Here is a 17,865-nt window from a genome sequence, read left to right as displayed (position 1 = left end):
ACTTTCAAGCGCGGGCGGGCGGCGGGAGCGGCGGCGGCGGGGGTGCTGGTGGCGGTGGCGCTGCAGGGCGCGAGGCGGCGACGGCCACGCTCCGGCCGGGCCCCCGCTGCTCAGGGCGGCGGCGCCATGGACGAGGCGGTGGGCGACCTGAAGCAGGCGCTGCCTTGCGTGGCCGAGGCGCCGACCGTGCATGTGGAGGTGCACCAGCGCAGCTGCAGGTGAGCCCCAGCCCGACCCCGGCCCCGACCCGGGACCCGGACCCGGATCCGGACCCGGACCCCGGCCCTGACTCGTGCGGGCGCTCGCACGGCGCGAGAGAGGACGGGCTGCGGCTCCGGAGGGAGCGCGGGGCCTGCCCCGGGAGATGGGTCTGGGCCTGGGAGCAGGAGCCGCCCTTCCCGAGCTGCTTGCGCCCCCTGGGACGCTCCCGGGCTCCGAGGGTCGCAGAGCGGGGGGATCTGGGTCCCAGGGCCAGCCGGGGTCCCCAAGGGTCCTGAGATTCGCTGCAAGCTGGGCTTCTCTCCAATGAACCACACCCCCGGGGCTCCTGGCAAAAGGCTTCCCGACGCGCTGGGAGGTTTGCTCTTTCACTGTAGCGGTCAGAGCCGGCCCTTCCTGAGCACTGGCTGTGCACTGCCTGGTCCCCAGCACCCGGACGTGCTGACCCACCCTCCCCGCCTGGTCTCCAGCACCTGGATGTGCTGACCCACTCTCTCGGCCGGGTCCCCAGCACCTGGACCTGCTGACCCACCTTCCCAGCCTGGTCCCTAGCACTGTGGGTGTGCTGACCCACTCTCCGGGCCACTGGTATAGCAGAAAGCACTGCTGCCACCCCTTTCTCTGAAGGAGAGCATACAGGTCCTGGATCATCCTCCAAGCACTCCCTGTAGCTGCAAGTCAGGTGCAGGTGGATCCGTAGGCAAGAGCTGTGCCATCTGCAGTGGCCTCACTTGCAGGCTTACTCTCACAGTCTAGTAAGCTGAGCCCTTATCCTCCTGTCTCCTTTGTTTTCCCAGCACTGCAAAAAAAGAAGACATTAAGCTGAGTGTAAGAAAGCTACTCAACAGGCATAATATTGTGTTTGGGGACTACAAGTGGAATGAGTTCGATGATCCTTTTCTGGCCAGAAACGTGCAGTCAGTGTCTATTGTCGACACAGAGTTAAAGGTGAAAGACCCACAGGTAATTGGTTCACCATGAAGAGGAATCCCTCATCCCCAGCTGAATATAGAGTCAGCATCACAAGGGCACCTGGCTGGCTCAGTCTGGGGAGCATGTAACCTTGGCCTTAGGTTCAGCAGTTCAGGCTCCACATTAGATGTAGAATTTACTTTTAAAAAGGAAAAAAAAACCAACAAAGTATCACAAATATTTGCTTGCTTCTTTGGTGATGTGTTGTCAGAAACTGGCAGGTTTATCTGTTGGCTTTTAAGAGGAGCACGGCTCTGTAAAGAGCCAGGTACTGAAGTGGATGTGGCCTTCCTCTTTGGATGCCGCACAGTGGGGTGGTGGGCTGTGCTGATGAGACCCCCGCCCCGGCCCACTCCCTGTTCTTGTGATCAGTGGGGGTCTGGTGTGCTCACTGGGCACAGGACCATAGGAGGCGTGGGGGCTGCAGAGAGGAAGTGGGCTTTCCTTCTAGAAGGTCCTCATTTAGTCCAGTGTGGACTACTCACTCTCCATCTTTGCATGAGAGGGTAGATGCTGTGGGGCCTTTCTGTCACTATGAAGACAACCCAAAGATGGGAAGATGCAGCACCTATGTTTGTGTGGTTCACGTCTCGTAAAGAATCAGTTTGTAGGATTGGCCTGGCACTGAGATTTTGCTTGCAAGGTGGACCTCCCCATCTGTATGCTGGGACTAACGTTTGTGGCTATGTCAGTTTTATCCGTCATCCTAGATTTTGGCTAGCCAGAAGGAACCTGATGAGCTTTCCACAGTGTGGAGGAAGGACAGCTTAACAGCCTAACTGGAGCTAGTAACCATGTTAATGTTCTCATCTTTGACCCTGCAGGTTCAGCTAGAGGAATTGTCTTGATGACAAGTGCGTGGTTTTGTAGAGATACGTGAACGACTTATATATGTTGTTAAGAATAGTTCTATTTGAAATAATTGTTCATCAGTCAGAGGTTGGCTAGGCAAATGATACATCCACACCCAATGTGGAATTGCTAGGAAAAAGCACTGGTCAGATTCCCGTCTACTGACAGAAATGTTTCCAAGCTCTACCGAGGGGGAAAGGCACACTTAGAAATCTGCAGTCAGATGTATTTTGGTCAAATACGTGTGGCTGTGTCATAGACCAGAGCATGGGTGAGGCGGATGTGGAGGCCTTTGGCATTCTTCATTCTGTGTTTTTTGTATTTTTCCACCTATTTTCAGGTTTATGTGAAACTTTCATGATTACAAAGAATAATTAAGGGCTTTCTTGAACAAAAGGGGCGGGGAGAAACAATTTAAAATTAGGTAATCCTAAATTTGAACATAAAAGCTTCTCTTCCTGATCTAAAAACTGTTTTTTGATATTCTGCACGTTTGATCTTTGTTTTTGGAAATTACCATCTAATTTTGATGAGTAGAATTAGGAAGTGAGTTATTTTCAGTTTGCATGGATTTATTTGATCTCTTTTCTCACCACAGCCCATTGATCTGGGTGCTTGCACAATTGCACTGCACGTCTTCCAGCTGAATGAGGGTGGCCCCAGCAGCGAGACTCTAGAGGAGGAAACCGAGAACATCACTGCGGCAAGTCACTGGGTCCTGCCTGCAGGTGCGGGACAGTGATGGTGGGCGGGCCACACCCAGGGACACAACATCAGATGCCGGCATGTGACTCTCCCAAGTTGTTAGCTGAGGGGACTGTATTCATCCCTAGGCTTTTGGGATGTTTTATTTCTTAAAGATGGAAAACATGTCACATAGAGGAGAGGAGAGGTCTCCACTGTGAAACTGTATCCCCTCAGGCAGGTCCCTCTGAGCTGGTGTGGATTGAGAATCTGGAGGTGTTCCTTTTCTGCCCAGTTGGTCACCTGCTGAGCCACTCTTTGCTCCTGCCTTCTCTGTGCTTCTCTGTGGACTTTGCCATAGTTCTAGCAGGTGGAGTCCTGGGGTTAATTCCCTCCTTGGAGTTTATGTCTGAAGTCCTAACAGCTGGACTAGACCGGCCGCTGCCCTGCCCCTGTGCTGGCTAGCAGGGAGAGTGGTCATGGGCCAGGGTCTGCGCTCCTGGCAGAGTGCAGGTCCACAAAAGACAATTGTGTGTGGTAACATGACAAGAAAATAACTATTTTATTGAATTATCTGTCAAAAGTTACGTGACTGGCAGTTATTTAACATCTTTAGTTTTGGGCAGCCCAGGTGGCTCAGCGGTTTAGCGCCGCCTTCAACCCAGGGTGTGATCCTAGAGACCCGGGATGGAGTCCCACATCGGGCTCCCTGCATGGAGCCTACTTCTTCTGCCTGTGTCTCTGCCTCTCTCTGTGTGTGTCTCTCATGAATAAATAAATAAAACCTTTAAAAAAAAAAAAAAGCAACAACTTCAGTTTTAAGAAGAATTGAAATTTTAAGAAAAGTTCAAAAGTTTAACTTTCTTATAGTAAGAATCTCAGCCAGCCACACATGGAGACATGGAGAGCATCCGTGGCTCAGAGCAGACCTCATAGGTCAGTGTAATGCCTCCTTTCCTAAAATTAGGTTTTTGTTTTATTCTCTCCCAGCTGAATTCCATGGGCTTTGGGACAGCCTGGTATATGATGTGGAAGTCAAATCTCATGTAAGTTGCTGTGCTATTTTCCAAGAAGGCCGGTTGTTTAAAGTGGGATCAACATTGTATTGCTCTTCAACATCTTGTAACCCCTTGACTCCAATAGGCTTTGGGAACTTAGGTCCCCCTACAGCCCATGTCCTGCGTATCTGTCCTTGGGTTGTCCCCCAGCAGAGTCAGTCTCGGGGAGAAAGGGGAAGGTGCCCAATATGAAGACAGCTTTCATTGATGGTGCTCTTAAGAACCCACAGGGACTGGGAAGGCAGGGCTGGGGGCAGACAGAGCAGGTGGGCAGGCCCAAGTGAGCACCAGCTCCTCTGAGCCCCCTTCAAGGGGAGGAGTCCTTCTGTAGGCTGTGGGGGACACTGGAGGCCCAGCCCCCCAGACACAGAGTCCTGGCTAGTGTCCTGAGCACACATGCTGTGGCTTACCCACTGCTCTGTTGTCCCCGAGGTGGGAGCTTACTCATCACTTGATAAATCTCGTCATTCTGTATCATCATTTTTAGTCAAAGTGACCTTCGCATTTGTCCTTTGTGCTTACAATAGTAGCAGCCAGCCTATCCTCCTGTTTTGAGTTTCTTCTAAACCGAGAGCCTGTGAGGCATCTGCATGCAGTGGTGCTGGCAGCCTCTGAGGGGTGGCCGGGTGCCCATCTGCCCTCCTTGGGCATGAGCTCTAGCAGCACCTCTGGTGGGAATTCTCTACCCTGTCTGCAGCTTTGACTGCATTTTACCTTTCTTCACTCAGCTCCTCGACTACGTGATGACAACTTTACTGTTCTCAGACAAGAATGTCGACAGCAATCTCATTGCCTGGAACCGGGTAGTGCTGCTGCACGGTAAAGCGTGTGGGGTGTCACTTATATAACAAGATAAACTGTGAAATCGGGCTTTTTTATTTGTCCCATTGACTTCTTTGAGGATTTACCATTCTGTTTTTTGATGCAGCCAGAGTTGTCCTAGAATGTACCTTCCCTGAGGAGCCAATCTAGCTCACATTACTCGGGGCATCTGCTACTTGACCCTTCACTTGGTGGCCACCCACTGCCTTGGGACTTTCCTATGTTATTATCAAACTTTTCAAATAACTGCCTAATTCCCCCAAGTGATCATACGAACCTTAGGGTAGAAGTTGCCTTGTGTTTCTTTGCAGTATCCTTAGAGCTTCACTTTGTGACCGTAAACCACAACAACCATACTTTACTGAAATTCTGTCTGAATCTTCTCTGAGGAAGACACTGGGTTTTTTCTTGATGTCAGTAGTTTGAAAGGAATCCAGAGAATACTCAAATGATAGTGAGGTGGGGTGCAAAGTAATTAGCTTCTTCCACCAGTTAAGGTTATAGGCTGCTGTGCCATCTTAAAGTGTCTTAAGCAGCAGATATTCTCAGCACTACTAGTGCTATTCTCAGTCCTACTAGTTCTGAGTTGGTGATCCACAGGTATTCTAATTAGTGAAAGAGCTCATTTTCTCTTTAGAATTATGTGTTTTTATTTTGTTTTGTTTTTTAATTATCAAGACCGTGTGCAGAAAATCAGAGTTGAATGTCTCTGCGTTACCTGACAGATGCATTTGTTCTTCTACATTGGTAGAAGGCCCCATGCTAAGTGGCACATAGGGAAGAAGCTGTGGGAATGGGGGGGCCCTTGCCTGGCCATGGTTGTGGTTGAGTGTGGGCCTCAGTGAAATGATTGCCACGAGATACACTTGACCTTTCGCAAGGTGCCTCAGTGAGCGGATTTTATAGAGGACCGGGACAAGGATGGTGTCAGTGAAGACAGCGACCAGGAAATGTAGTGCTTGCTTGGGATGCTGAGGAGACCCACGTGCCAGGAAGCAGTGTGGTGTTGGGGTCTTGGAAGCTAAGACCAGAGACACAAGCTGAGTTCAAACTAGGAAGAAATGGAAAAGACTCGTGAAGCCTGTTGTTGACATTTTGTGACATTCACCCTGCTGGCAGACTTCTTTGTGAGTCAGCGAGCAGTACTTGGGGTGATAGCATTCGTAGCATTGAGCGCTGCTCCCCATTTTGTCTGCTGCGGGTAATGCAACTACTGTTATTTCAAGAAACCTGTTGCAGAGCTGACTTAACATTTGCTTGGGTTTTGTTGCAGGTCCTCCGGGAACTGGAAAAACATCCCTGTGTAAAGCATTAGCCCAGAAACTGACCATTAGGCTTTCAAGCAGGTAACGTGGTAATTCGAGAACGGAGAGCTGGACAAGATTGCCTGTTTCTCTGTGGCACAGAGGGGTTTTTATTTTTTCATTGATGTCCCTTGACCCACACGAAATCCCTCTCTTTCAGGCAGGTTAACTAATGCCTCTGTACTCAGCAGTGCCCTGAGACCCTTCTCAGTCATTTTAAATTGATGGTGCTGGCTTTACTTCAAGTATGTGGTCTTTCTGGTGACTGTCCCATACACGTCAGGACACGGTGTCTGCTCTCAGGGATGGAACTCAGCGGCAGCTTGGGATGCATACTGCTCTTGCTGACAGCACTGCTCTGTCACCTGGGAGAGGAGTGGCCAGCCTCTCAGAGTGGGTCTGTTTCTCCATCGTTGTGCTTAGGCACCCTGTGCTCGTTTTTTCAACTACCCCCCATTTTCTAGGAACCCATTTATTCACACGTTCAATCGCCTAATATTGTCCCATGGCCACTTAGGTGCTATTTTGTCTTAATGGGCTTTTAGAATTTTATGTGTTCCATTTTGGGTCATTTTCTAAAATATCTAATCTGCTTTTAATTCCATACAGTGACATCTTCATTTCTGATGGTGTTTTTCTTTTCTGGAGGCTCTGCTTGGTTCCTTTTATGCCTCTCAGGTCTCTCATTGTGCTCTTGCTAAAATGCTCAAGCACTGGCATTTTGACTTCATTCTCTACTAATTCCATCGTTGTTGTCAGTTCTGAGTCTCTTGATTGACGGTTGTTTCTCTTGCTTTGGGGTCAATTTCTGCTTCTTGTCCTATAGGGTAAGTTTTGATTAAAGGCAAGCATTGTTTTTGTTGGGTTTTGTTCTAGCGAGTATTTCAGTTACTTGTGATTTGGTGTGATCCTCTTAAGGTTTGTTTTTAAGCTTTGTTGGAGAGAGCTCTAGACCGAATGTTGAACCGAGGCCCTTCCGGGGTCTCAGCCTGGCACCCTGAGTGATAGCAGGTACTGTCCACTGGGGCCATTGGGAACGTGAACGTCCCAGCTGCGAATGCCTGGAACTGTGTGGCTCTCGGCTCTCCAGCCTCATGGGATTTCCCCTTTGAAGCATACTCTAGTGTTCAGAAAAGACCCAGAAGGACCCCGTGATGATTCCTAGAGTTTTAGTCCTGCTTATCTGCGCCCCTTCTTCAACTCTGCTCTGCAGACCCCAGCTGCTTCAGGCTTCTGGAACTCAGGCCTGTGTGTCCAAGTCCACCCAGCGGCTGCGCACTTCTTGGGTCCCCTCCAGGGTTGTGGTTGGAAGGTGCTGCAGGCAGAGAGCCAGAGCAGTTGTTGGGCTCCCTCAGTCCCGTGTGGGTTAACAGTCCTTCATGTCTGCTGTCCAGTCCCTTCACATATGCTGTTGCAGTTTTGTCTCTTGTTCTCTGGTTGATTAATTTGGAGAGTTAATCTGATACTTATTGCTCCAGTATGACTTTAGAAGAGGGAATCCTATGAGGTGTACTTTAATCTATTTTATTTCTTTTAAAGGATTTAAGTATTTTTATGTAGGGAAATTGCTCTATTTCTACTGTTTATTCTATGTTTAACAACTTGGTTTTCATCTTGACTTATTGAAATGCACCCATGTTTTCAAGATCTCTTGGGGCCGTTTCCTAAAACACCAGAGACTAAGGATGTTACTAATAAATACATCTGTACAACCATCTAGAAATATGCATTTATTTTGTGGCTTATAAATTGTAAGAATAAACCTTAGCCTTTGTTGCTTTTCTTATCAAAATGCTTTAGAATTAAACATTAACATTCAGGCCATCTTTATATCGTTAGGTTGTTTCTCTCTTTCCTCTTTTGTAAACAGAAAAGAAGTGATTTGGAAGTGATTATTTTTCTCGTGTGGACTTTCAAGGTGCTGGGGACCTGGCTTAGCTTCCCTTCTGCCTCAGTCTCACCCTGTTTGATTTTAGTTAGAACTAAGCCCATGCAGGTCTCGGCCACCTCCAGTGTGCAAAGAGATTACTAGATTACAGTCAGTATGTGGAACATTCACTTTGGAGCGTCTGGGCACCCCAGGGCTCAGGCAGTGATTCTGTGTTAGGAAACAGATTGTCACGCTCATTTTGGTTTTACAGAAGAAGGAAAGCTTATTCAGCTCCAGCAAACAACTTCTGATGATGTTTTGTTTGGCTTCTTATAACACTAGGGGTGTAAACTGTGAGTAGGTTAGAAGTAAGGGAGATTTTACTCTTGCTTTGATTCAAATGAAGCTGTTATTCAATTCAAAACACTTTGTTTGCTTCAACCAGAACCACCGACCGTATGTCATTAAGTTTTCATAATTATTGGAGCCCTCGTTAGTATTATCTTGAGGTGATTCATGATTACTTCCAGCCTGGTTGGTAGCTGGTGATATAACCAGTTAGTGGGCAGTGTGAAAGAAGGAGTGGTTGCCACTGGAGGTGCCATAGGAATGATTTATAGACCGATTGTCTTAACTTTGTTTTATCTTCCCAGGTACCAGTATGGCCAACTAATTGAAATAAACAGCCACAGCCTCTTTTCTAAGTGGTTTTCAGAAGTAAGTATTGGCATCACTTCTACTTCTCAGGATTGCTGACCACGTAGTTGAAAAGGTCCCACGTAGTAGGCAAACTTCCTTTACCAGGAGCATTAGAAATGGTAACACATGACAGTGGGGCTGACTTAAGGGTCAGAGAGAAGTCCCGGAACTAAGCAGTAACTTGGAAATAGTGTGAGACTTGAGAGGACCCTCTGCTGGTCACATCCAGACCTTTGGGTGGGGCAGATCCTCAGCTTAGGGAGGGGACCCACATTCTAGCAAGGGTCACATCCTCAGCTGAGCATGCCCTCGGGGCTCAGCCAGGGTGATGTTGTAGGGGCCCCTCACCCAGGAGAGCTCTACGCAGGTGCCTGTGTCAGAAGATCCCTCTGGGGTGGTGAGCCAGTATGGGGAGCCCCTGTAAGGTGTGCACCCACCAGCTTATATGTTTGCATCCATGACCCATCTTGTTCCCGGTCATGGGGACGGTGTGTAAAGAGAAGGAGGAAGTGCACTGAGGTGTGAGGCGCTCATGCCAAGTGGCCCGGAGCTGAGCCAGTGTGGGTCCAGACTCGCTGCCCTGGCACATGGAGCAGGACAAGGTGGCATGTGGGTCGGCCTTCTCCCATGTGGCCCCACCTTCTGGGATTTAGGGATTTCTCCAAGGGGCCCTCAGGAGACAGTGGGCTTGTGGGGCCCCCTGGCTCCGACCGAGCTGGGTAGGGACCACGGATTCGAAAGTGCAAGTCAACACTGAAGGATCATTTCGGTTCCAGAGTGGCAAGCTGGTAACAAAGATGTTCCAGAAGATTCAGGACTTAATTGATGACAAAGATGCCCTGGTATTTGTGCTGATTGATGAGGTAAGCATGTCTGGACATCACACCTGGGACTGATGCAAATCCAAGCACTGGCTGAGCCTGGCCTCCATCCGGCATTGCAATCACGCAGCCCGCTCCTCCTGGGCGTCCTACGCAGGGCGCTCCCAGCATGGCAAGCTTACACGTGCATGCACCTGTTCCTCACTTGCTCAGTTGATGTTCTTGGGGCAACGTCCCAGGGGAACCTTTTGTCCCGTCCCCACAGGTGGAGAGCCTCACGGCCGCCCGCAATGCTTGCAGAGCAGGCACCGAGCCTTCAGATGCCATTCGCGTGGTCAACGCCGTCTTGACCCAGATCGATCAGATTAAGAGGTAATGGTGATGTGGTGGCGGCACATGAGGAGCCAAGGCAGAGTGTGAGGGGCCTGCACACCCCTAGGTCTTAACTCTGCCTCCTGTTTATGGAGATGGGGTTGCTGCTGCTGAGTATTGGTTCTGTCTACGCCCATGTGAGGTAGTGTATCTGTTACATGCAGAGCTTAGGAATTAAGTACTTGTACTAAACTACTAAAAACATAAAGCGAAGCTTGAGTGTAAAAGGTGGTCACAGCTGGGTTGGGGCCCTGCCCTCCAGAGTGGCACTCAGGAGCCAGCTTGCTACGTGTGGACTTGCAAGGAACTGAGCTGTACTAAGGGCTCTTTGCTCCAGGCCTTCGGGGAAGTTTCACCACAGAGAGGCTCTGGTTGCCTAAGATACTGCTATCGGCTGTTGGGGTGGGCTGCGAGGCCACTTGTGTGAGGTACGGGCCCACCCGTACCTCCTGCCCTGTCCCCATCTGGCTTCCACCCCCGCCTCCTTCACCTGAGGGCCATTGCTCTCCAAGGAGTTGGCGACAGCATCTGACCCCAGCAAACCTCTCCTGCCTCCACTCTCCAGGCCACCTCAGTTTCTGCCGCTGGCCTCTCCTCTCTTCAGGCGGCCTGGGCAGCCCATGCCTGGCCTTCTACCCTCTTCTGTCGCTCAGCCTTCAGAGGCCTGTGGTCTTCTTGGGCCAGGTCAGGTGCACTCATTCAGCACTGAAACCCCCACATCCAGGGCTCCCAGGGCATGGATGGCCTTGTGGGGTACCACTACTCGAGCCAATAGGTGGGGCCCCACGCCCCTGGGACCTTGTAGGGTAGGCTCCAGAGGGGATGGTGACACGTGGGCGTCCGGTCTTGTGCACCTTCCTGTCCCCTTTACTTCAGGTCCCTCGGGGTGACTCTTCCCAGCCAGCCTTCGTGTGGGTCTGACTCCTGGGCTCCTAGGATCCAAGCACTCCCTGCCCCCACCCTCACTGGTTCACCCCTGCTCACCCTGCGTTATGCATCCAGCAGCTAAAGCTGGCCCTCTGGCCCCAGGGGACCCTGTGGCGTCCACCGCCCGCGAGCCTCCGCCACTGTCTTATACCTGCTCTGTGCTGGCCCACATCAGTGAGCAGACTAGACAAAGGTGCCTTTTCGCGCAGCTTCAGAGCTAGAGGGGAAGGAGCTGGTACCTAGGATAAATAGTCTGCTTCATGACATGTGGAGGTCATGAGAACGTGTTTAGAGCAGTTACTGGGCAGGTTGATGGGGTGGTCAGGGCTCTGCACACAGGTGAGAGCTGGGCCGCGCTGTGGCTGAGGGAGGAGAAGGACAGTTAAGGTTGGGGGGGGGGGGGCGCGCTGGTACCTAGGAGAACTTTCCAGAAGGCAGAGGAGTAGAGGATCTGCTTGGTGTCCTGTGTCGCCGTCAAGAGAGCCTGGTGGAAGTCGGAGTCCGGCAGGTGCTCAGGCATGAGCCTCGGAAGGCCATATGGGCTGGTGTCGGGACATGGAGTGCAGCCTGCTGGAACGCTGGCTGAACACTGGGACCTCCAGGAGCAGGGGGTGTGAGGGAGTCATGGAGGCACCTGGTGACTGGCACGTCCTCTGCCTCCAGGCACTGCAACGTGGTGATTCTGACTACTTCTAACATCACGGAGAGGATTGACGTGGCCTTTGTGGACAGGGCTGACATCAGGCAATACATCGGGCCACCCTCTGCAGCAGCCATTTTCAAAATCTACCTCTCCTGTTTGGAAGAACTGATGAAGGTACTGGCTGTCCTTTCATTCTTTTAGCAGTGGATTTCTGGTGTTCTGTTCTGTTTGTTCCCTAACATAGCTCAGAATAGATCTTCCAACACGGAGTTAGTTATCTGATCATGACGTTAACCCTCTTAGGTTGAAAACTGCAGATATGACTTGCAGGTTGAGTTGATATTTGAAATTGTGGCCACTGATTCATTAAGTCAGCCTGACTAGAGGTCACAGTTCACAGGGATCCTGATTGGAGGTCATAGCACACGGGGAGGTCAGCCTGACTGGAGGTCACGGTGCTCGGGGAAGTCAACCTGATCAGAGGTCATGGCCCACGGGGAGGTCAGCCTGACTGGAGGTCACAGTTCACAGGGATCCTGACTGGAGGTCACAGCATACGGGGAGGTCAGCCTGACTGGAGGTCACGGTGCTCAGGGATGTCAGCCTGACCAGAGGTCACAGTGCACGGGAGGTCAGCCTGACCAGAGGTCATGGCGCTTGGGGAGGTCAGCCTGACCGGAGGTCACGGCGCTTGGGGAGGTCAGCCTGACCGGAGGTCATGGCGCTTGGGGAGGTCAGCCTGACCGGAGGTCACGGTGCTCAGGAAAGTCAGCCTGACCGGAGGTCACGGCGCTCAGGGAGGTCAGCCTGACCGGAGGTCACGGCGCTCGGGGACGTCAGCCTGACCGGAGGTCATGGCGCATGGAGGAACCCCGCCTGGCACCACGGAGCTGGGGCCCCAATGCCCCCAGCAACGATGACGTCACCCATGGTGGGCATGGGAGAACTGGTCGTGGTGTGTGCATCCCACCTTTTCTGTGGCAGAGAGAAAGGGAGGTGCCCTATGGAGCTGTGATTTGAGGTCCTTGGTAAACTTCAGAAAGTGTCGCTGTCGGGAAGTCGGCATGGTGAGATCCTGCTGGCAGTCACAAGGGCATGGAGGCTGTGCATCCAGGAGATGCTCTAAGGCTTAGACAAACGTATAGACTTTTCTAGGAGCTGAGCATGTGGGGCAGGGGTGGTTCTTTAGATGGTTTACAGGGAATGAAGACATTCTGGTGGCCTAGTGCAGATTTGGCTGCTCCTGAAGGCTGTCACCTGAGACTGGCCCACTGTGTCAGGAGCCAGCAGTTCTCGTGTGCCTGGATGGCCTGTGTCGCGGGGGGGGGGGGGGGCGTCCCAGGAAGGCTGCAGGGGGCCTGAGGGACTGTCACTTTAGAAAGAGGAGAACAAGGAATGCCTGGGTGGCTCAGTGGTTGAGCGTCTGCCTTCGGCCTAGGGCGTATGATCCTAGAGTCCCGGGATGGAGTCCCACATCGGGCTCCCTGTATGGAGGCTGCTTCTCTCTCTTCCTGTGTCTCTGCCTGTGTCTCTGTGTCTCTCATGAATAATAAATAAATAAAAATGGAAGGAAGGAAGGAAGGAAGGAAAAGAAAGAGAGAAGGAAGGAAGGGAGGAAGGAAGGAAGGAAGGAAGGGAGGGAAAGAAAGGAAAGAAAGGAAAGAAAGAAAACACTCCTAACACAAACCATGTTTCTTAAATTTACCCACAGTCTTCACCAACCCTCCAAAAAGAGTTCACGTGAGGAGTCATTCCACAGTGGTCACTGGGCACCCTGATGCGTTTAGCCTGGGCGGGAATTCAGGGGCCCAAGTCCAGGGTCAGGCTGCACCATTGGACCACACAACAGTCTGATCATAAAAATTATGCATGGAGACTGTCCTAGAAAGGCCAGCTCAGGCCAGGTCCTGGCTCCTGGGCCAGCTCTGCTCTCCTGGGCTAAGGTGTAGCACTGAAGCCAGGACCAGGCAGGCCTGGGCCCCCCAAATCCCTCCCTGCCATGACAATGCAGTCAAGACACCTCCTGACCAAAGGCACAGAAGAGGGTGGGCTGCTGCTCCCTGAGGCGTGGTTTTCCCTGTCTTGGAAGGAGTGGGGGTGTGCATATGAGCAAGAGGGGAGCGGCCGGCAGCTGGTGTGGCTGCGCCCGCACTGCCATGGGATGGCATGTGGTCGCCTGCTCCCTGGGTGCCGTCCCCGTGGCTGACAGGGAGGGCACACTCTGCCCTGCCGAGCCTGCCGTAATGCCCTGTCTCTGTCTCCAGTGTCAGATCATATACCCTCGCCAGCAGCTGCTGACCCTCCGGGAGCTGGAGATGATTGGCTTCATTGAAAACAACGTGTCGAAGTTGAGCCTTCTCCTGAGTGAAATTTCAAGGTATGAATTGACTTCGTTGCACCAAGAAAAGTGCCTCCGTTGTGGTGATGGGCAGGGCGTAGCTGGCTGTAGCAGCCTGAGGTGGCAGTTTGCTGTCCAGGGGCAGGGAGTTGAATCCTGAGGCCTCTGTCCTGTACGTGTCAAGGGCCCTTGACCACCGCGGTCTCGGGTTCCTGGGCCAGAGTGTCAGCTGCCCTCCCACAGGCGGCTTTCAAACCTTGGAAACAGCACGGTGCTTCTGTCTGTAAAGGTAGACATTCAAATCAAGGCTCTCGACATCTCAATGGTTTCTAAAATGGTATTTGTAAAATGTGTACAAACTGTCAAGAAGAAAACATGGGAAGCTTCTGTTTGAGCAAGCGGAGTAAAGAACTGCAGCGTCCTGTGCTTGGTGCTTTGGGAGGGGAAGGAGAGAGCACACCCAGAGCCCTGGCTGTCAGGAGGGACGTGCTCTGCACTGAGCCTCGAGGGGGGGGGGGCCGCACGTGTGTGGGGGCCCACGACTACAGTGCTGTCAGCCTCCCAGATGGCTTGGGTGATTGAGGGCATGAGGAGGGAAGGCAGGGAGATGGAGCAGAGCCTCAAAGGACAGAACTGTGATAAACTGGAGAGAGATGGGGTGGCAAGGGGACCTCAGCTGGGTCATGCTACAGAGATGAGGTGACCTGTGTGCAAGGGGACCAGGTGCCCTGTGTGCAAGGGGACCTTAGCTGGGTCATGCTGCAGAGATGAGGTAGCCACAGTCCCCAGGCCGCGTTCTGCCCAGGGAGCATGAACTTTCTGAAGCCATGAGGCTTGTGGAAGGTTTTGAACAAAGGGATAGCCTGATGAACATTGTTTTTTGGGTAAATCTGTTGAAGAGATTTAAACTGATTGACAAGGGGCCGGGAGGGGCATTCAGACACTTGTGCAAAAGTACTAGACTCGGAGCAGCCTGGTACCTGGGGGCTGTGCCGCTGGCGGTGCCTATGGTGTCATGTGCGCGCTCCAAGGCAGGTGGCATGTCGTCCCGCCTTGGGCCATAGCTGGGGACTGGGGGAGACCAGCCCCCTTCGAGATCCACTGGTGGGGGGACAACGTTCAGAGATGAGGGAACCCGGCTTGAACCTGTTCCCCAAACCTGGTTCTGCCCACAGGAAGAGTGAGGGCCTCAGTGGCCGCGTCCTGAGAAAACTCCCTTTTCTGGCTCACGCGCTGTACATCCAGGTGAGTCTTCCGCGGCCGTCCCTGCCTCTGGCTCTCTGCCTTCCCTGCCACTGCTCTGTGTGGCAGGGCAGGGCCTCGCTGGGCATCGCATGGGACACCATCGACCTGATTTCTCTCCATTTTTAAGAGATGGGCTCCTGGGCAAGAGGAGGCTTATGGCTCGCTGCCTCTGTGGTGACCAGGGGGTGCTGGCAACTCACACACGTCCGTGGCTCACTGAGAGCCATACTGGCCCTCCCTGACCCTCGCTGACCCTCCCTGGCCCTCCCTGGCCCTCTCTGACTCTCCCTGGCCCACCCTGGCCCTCCCCAGCCCTCCCTGCCCCACTCGGAGCACCCATGCAAAATAGCACGGTGGAGTCCCCCTGCCTGCCCCATGCTGTGGCTGTGCCCCTGCAGCTGCTAGTGGCCCTGGCGAGGGCAGGCACAGCCCACGTGCCCGTATCTCCTTCTAGGCCCCCACCGTCACCATTGAGGGCTTCCTCCAGGCCCTGTCTCTGGCAGTGGACAAGCAGTTTGAAGAGAGGAAGAAGCTCTCATCTTGCATTTGATCTGGGCTCCTGGCCCCAGGATTTCTAATTGTGAACACGACCGGAAGTGATGTCACTCCTCACGGCAGCAACTGCCCAGAAATCTCCCAACACTCGGCCCAGGTGTACAGGCCAGAAGCCCACAAGGCTGAGCAGTGTTCACAGACATGTGTTATTATTTACGTGTTTTTAAGACAAACAGCCTGTTGTGTTCACTGTTTTGAAAGACGATCACTTAAGTTCTGTCTTGTAAAGAACCGTCTTGTGCTCATTTCATTCTGTGTCTGGTCGATTGGACACAAAATGCTGACAAATGCTGGAAGAAGGCAGTTAACATAGGTTTTAAGAAACAAAAGAGAAAACTTACCTCCTTAAAGAAGAATGTAATCATAGCATTAAAAATGCCCACCTCACTGAAGCCAGAAGGCAGCCTTTGCTTCCTGCCCCGAGCTTGTTTTGTTTACCGCAAACATTTCAGACCCATGAATAAAGAACACCCTATTCCTGTGTCCTGAGACTTGAGACAAAAATTGCAGGTAGAGCATTCTTCGCGATACTCTGCTGGTGCTGTTTGAGGGAAAGGTTCAGCCTCCGCGTCTGGGGGCCGGTGCCACACCCCTTGGCGTCTGCAACAGGTGGTGTCGTGCAGCCTGTCGTGCAGTAGTGCTGCCTGTCGCGTCGTTCCTTCCCTCACTTGCCCGTGGCTCCAGTGCAGATTCACATGAACAATGTAAAGTAGCTGAGAATCAGGGTGTCTCATGGAATGCCAGGTTTTGCTCTTATCTGATGTTAAAATTCTGTTTGTGTTTTATATACGTCTCTGAGGAACATGTTACTCTTTGTTACAGAACTTTGTAAGTACTAAAACTTTTTCCCCAGACTTTTCTCACTCTGAATTTTATTAAAATATTATTCACATGAATAATTAGCCTTGAACCTGTGCCATGCTTTGAGTTGTAGGAGGGGACTGTGCCCATTTGTGGGAATGGCACCACGAACCAGATTCAAAGCCTGGAGCCTTCCTGCCTGGAGACCAGAGCCTGGCCCTCTGGTTCCCTTGAGACCCTGAAGTGGGGGTCAGGAAAAGGGGCGCACCATGCTCCAGGATCAGGGACCCTGAGACAACTTCATCTGGCCAGTTTGCTACTGAAATGCCTGCTACCTGGGTGCCCAGATGGAAGGAAGGGGCCAAGGCCCTGGGCTGGTGCAGGTGGGCAGAAAGACGGGGGTGTGGGGGGGGTAGGTGGCAGGGGGAGGAAGGGCCCGGAGGGACAGACCAGGTGGGCACAGGGCCCTAGAGGCCAGCCCCACAGGCAGAGGATGATAAATCTAAGGGGGGGTAGGGTCCACCAGACCAAGACCCGTTTCTCAGAAAGTAGTTTCCAGACGCTCTTGGGTGCATCTGATGCGTCTGCCTGTGGGCCACTAGAGGGTGACACTGCCCCATGCAGTGGGACAGGAGGGGTTTCCAGGGTTCAGCAAGGGCCCTGGTGTAGACAGACCAACTGGTCAGCAGAGGCCCTCTCTTCTCCCCATGTGGCATGTGTGTCCACATGTGTTTGTGCCTTGGGACGTGTGTAGGTACGGACTTCCCACCTCTTGGGAGCCAGCAGGGGCCGCGGGGACACAAGTGTTCTCAGCCTGTCATGCTTCCTTAGGACCTAGCTCACAGGTGAGTTTAAGAAGCTGTAGGGGCCAATCCCACCCACTCAGCTGTCCTGAGGGGCCTGCTGGAGACGGGTGGGCCAAAGTGTAAGAAGGGGGCCACACTGGGCCCCCGGACAGAGGACACAAGCCCAGTCTCCTTCCTGGCACAGGCTGTTGTGGGCACTTCATGGGTGGTGGCCCCAACTCCCCACGTGCTCGTCGCTGGGCACGGCTAGGTGCTCCTAGGGGCTCCCTGCCCTGGGGGCAGGTTCTTGAGGGGCAGCTGGACCATGTCCCTGTGGTGGGCAGCCCATTCCGCATTGGAGAAACAGGCCAGAGCGCTGCCTCCCTGCCGCAGCTGCCTGGGGGCCGTGAGCTTGATCCATGGGGAGATGAGCACCACACAGGCAAGGTCTCTTCTGAGTCCTCCAAATCAGGGAGCACGAGCCACAACCCGAGGCCCCCTAGACCACCGTAGCCACGAGGCTGTGCCTGGCGAAGGGGTGTGGGCACCAGGGCCAGTGGGGCCACCGCATAGCCAAGCCTGAGGATGTCCACGGTCATCACAGGGTTGTGGTCCCAGAAGTTCCAGGCAGCGAATGAACAGGAATGGGAGGGGCGCCCCCTGCCCCCTTCTACCACGTGCTGCTGGAGGCTGGGTTCCCAGGTGGTCTCCTGCTCTCTCCCAATGGGCGGGACCCGATGTAGAGAACTCGGCGCAATCTCAAGCGCAGCCAGGAGATGCAGGTGGCGCTGTGGCCATGTGGGCCCTCAAGCACCGAGGCCTGGTCCCTAGCCCCCTGTGCCCACCCACCCTCCTTGGCTGCCATGGCTCCACCTGGCCTCCAAGGGCCTTTGCACCA

The 17,865-nt window shown here is 53.0% G+C and overlaps 1 protein-coding gene across 1 annotated transcript; it reads left to right on the top strand.

The window, feature by feature from the left end:
• The first annotated feature begins 40 nt into the window (after window positions 1–40).
• Window positions 41–16,280, top strand: TRIP13 (thyroid hormone receptor interactor 13). Its single transcript, XM_072807413.1, has 13 exons — window positions 41–218; window positions 1,017–1,182; window positions 2,642–2,771; window positions 3,718–3,773; window positions 4,514–4,604; window positions 5,881–5,953; window positions 8,435–8,498; window positions 9,257–9,343; window positions 9,567–9,673; window positions 11,264–11,417; window positions 13,508–13,620; window positions 14,757–14,826; window positions 15,281–16,280. Exons 1-13 carry the CDS (start codon window positions 127–129, stop codon window positions 15,374–15,376), a joined length of 1,299 nt encoding a protein of 432 aa, XP_072663514.1. The 5' UTR covers window positions 41–126; the 3' UTR covers window positions 15,377–16,280.
• The last annotated feature ends 1,585 nt before the right edge of the window (window positions 16,281–17,865 follow it).

The sequence above is a fragment of the Canis lupus genome, chromosome 31 (genome assembly GCF_048164855.1).
Source record: "Canis lupus baileyi chromosome 31, mCanLup2.hap1, whole genome shotgun sequence".
Classification (NCBI taxonomy): domain Eukaryota; kingdom Metazoa; phylum Chordata; class Mammalia; order Carnivora; family Canidae; genus Canis; species Canis lupus.
Note: the sequence above shows the minus strand (reverse complement) of the source record. Positions and strands in the feature narration are given on the sequence as shown.

What these genes read in the sequence shown, in the direction of transcription:
- TRIP13 (XM_072807413.1), top strand. Translation starts at nt 127, where the DNA reads ATGGACGAGGCGGTGGGCGACCTGAAGCAGGCGCTGCCTTGCGTGGCC. An exon ending in CCGGGTAGTGCTGCTGCACG is followed by an intron (nt 4,605 to 5,880) that starts GTAAAGCGTGTG and finishes GTTTTGTTGCAG; the next exon opens with GTCCTCCGGGAACTGGAAAA. An exon ending in CTCACGCGCTGTACATCCAG is followed by an intron (nt 14,827 to 15,280) that starts GTGAGTCTTCCG and finishes ATCTCCTTCTAG; the next exon opens with GCCCCCACCGTCACCATTGA.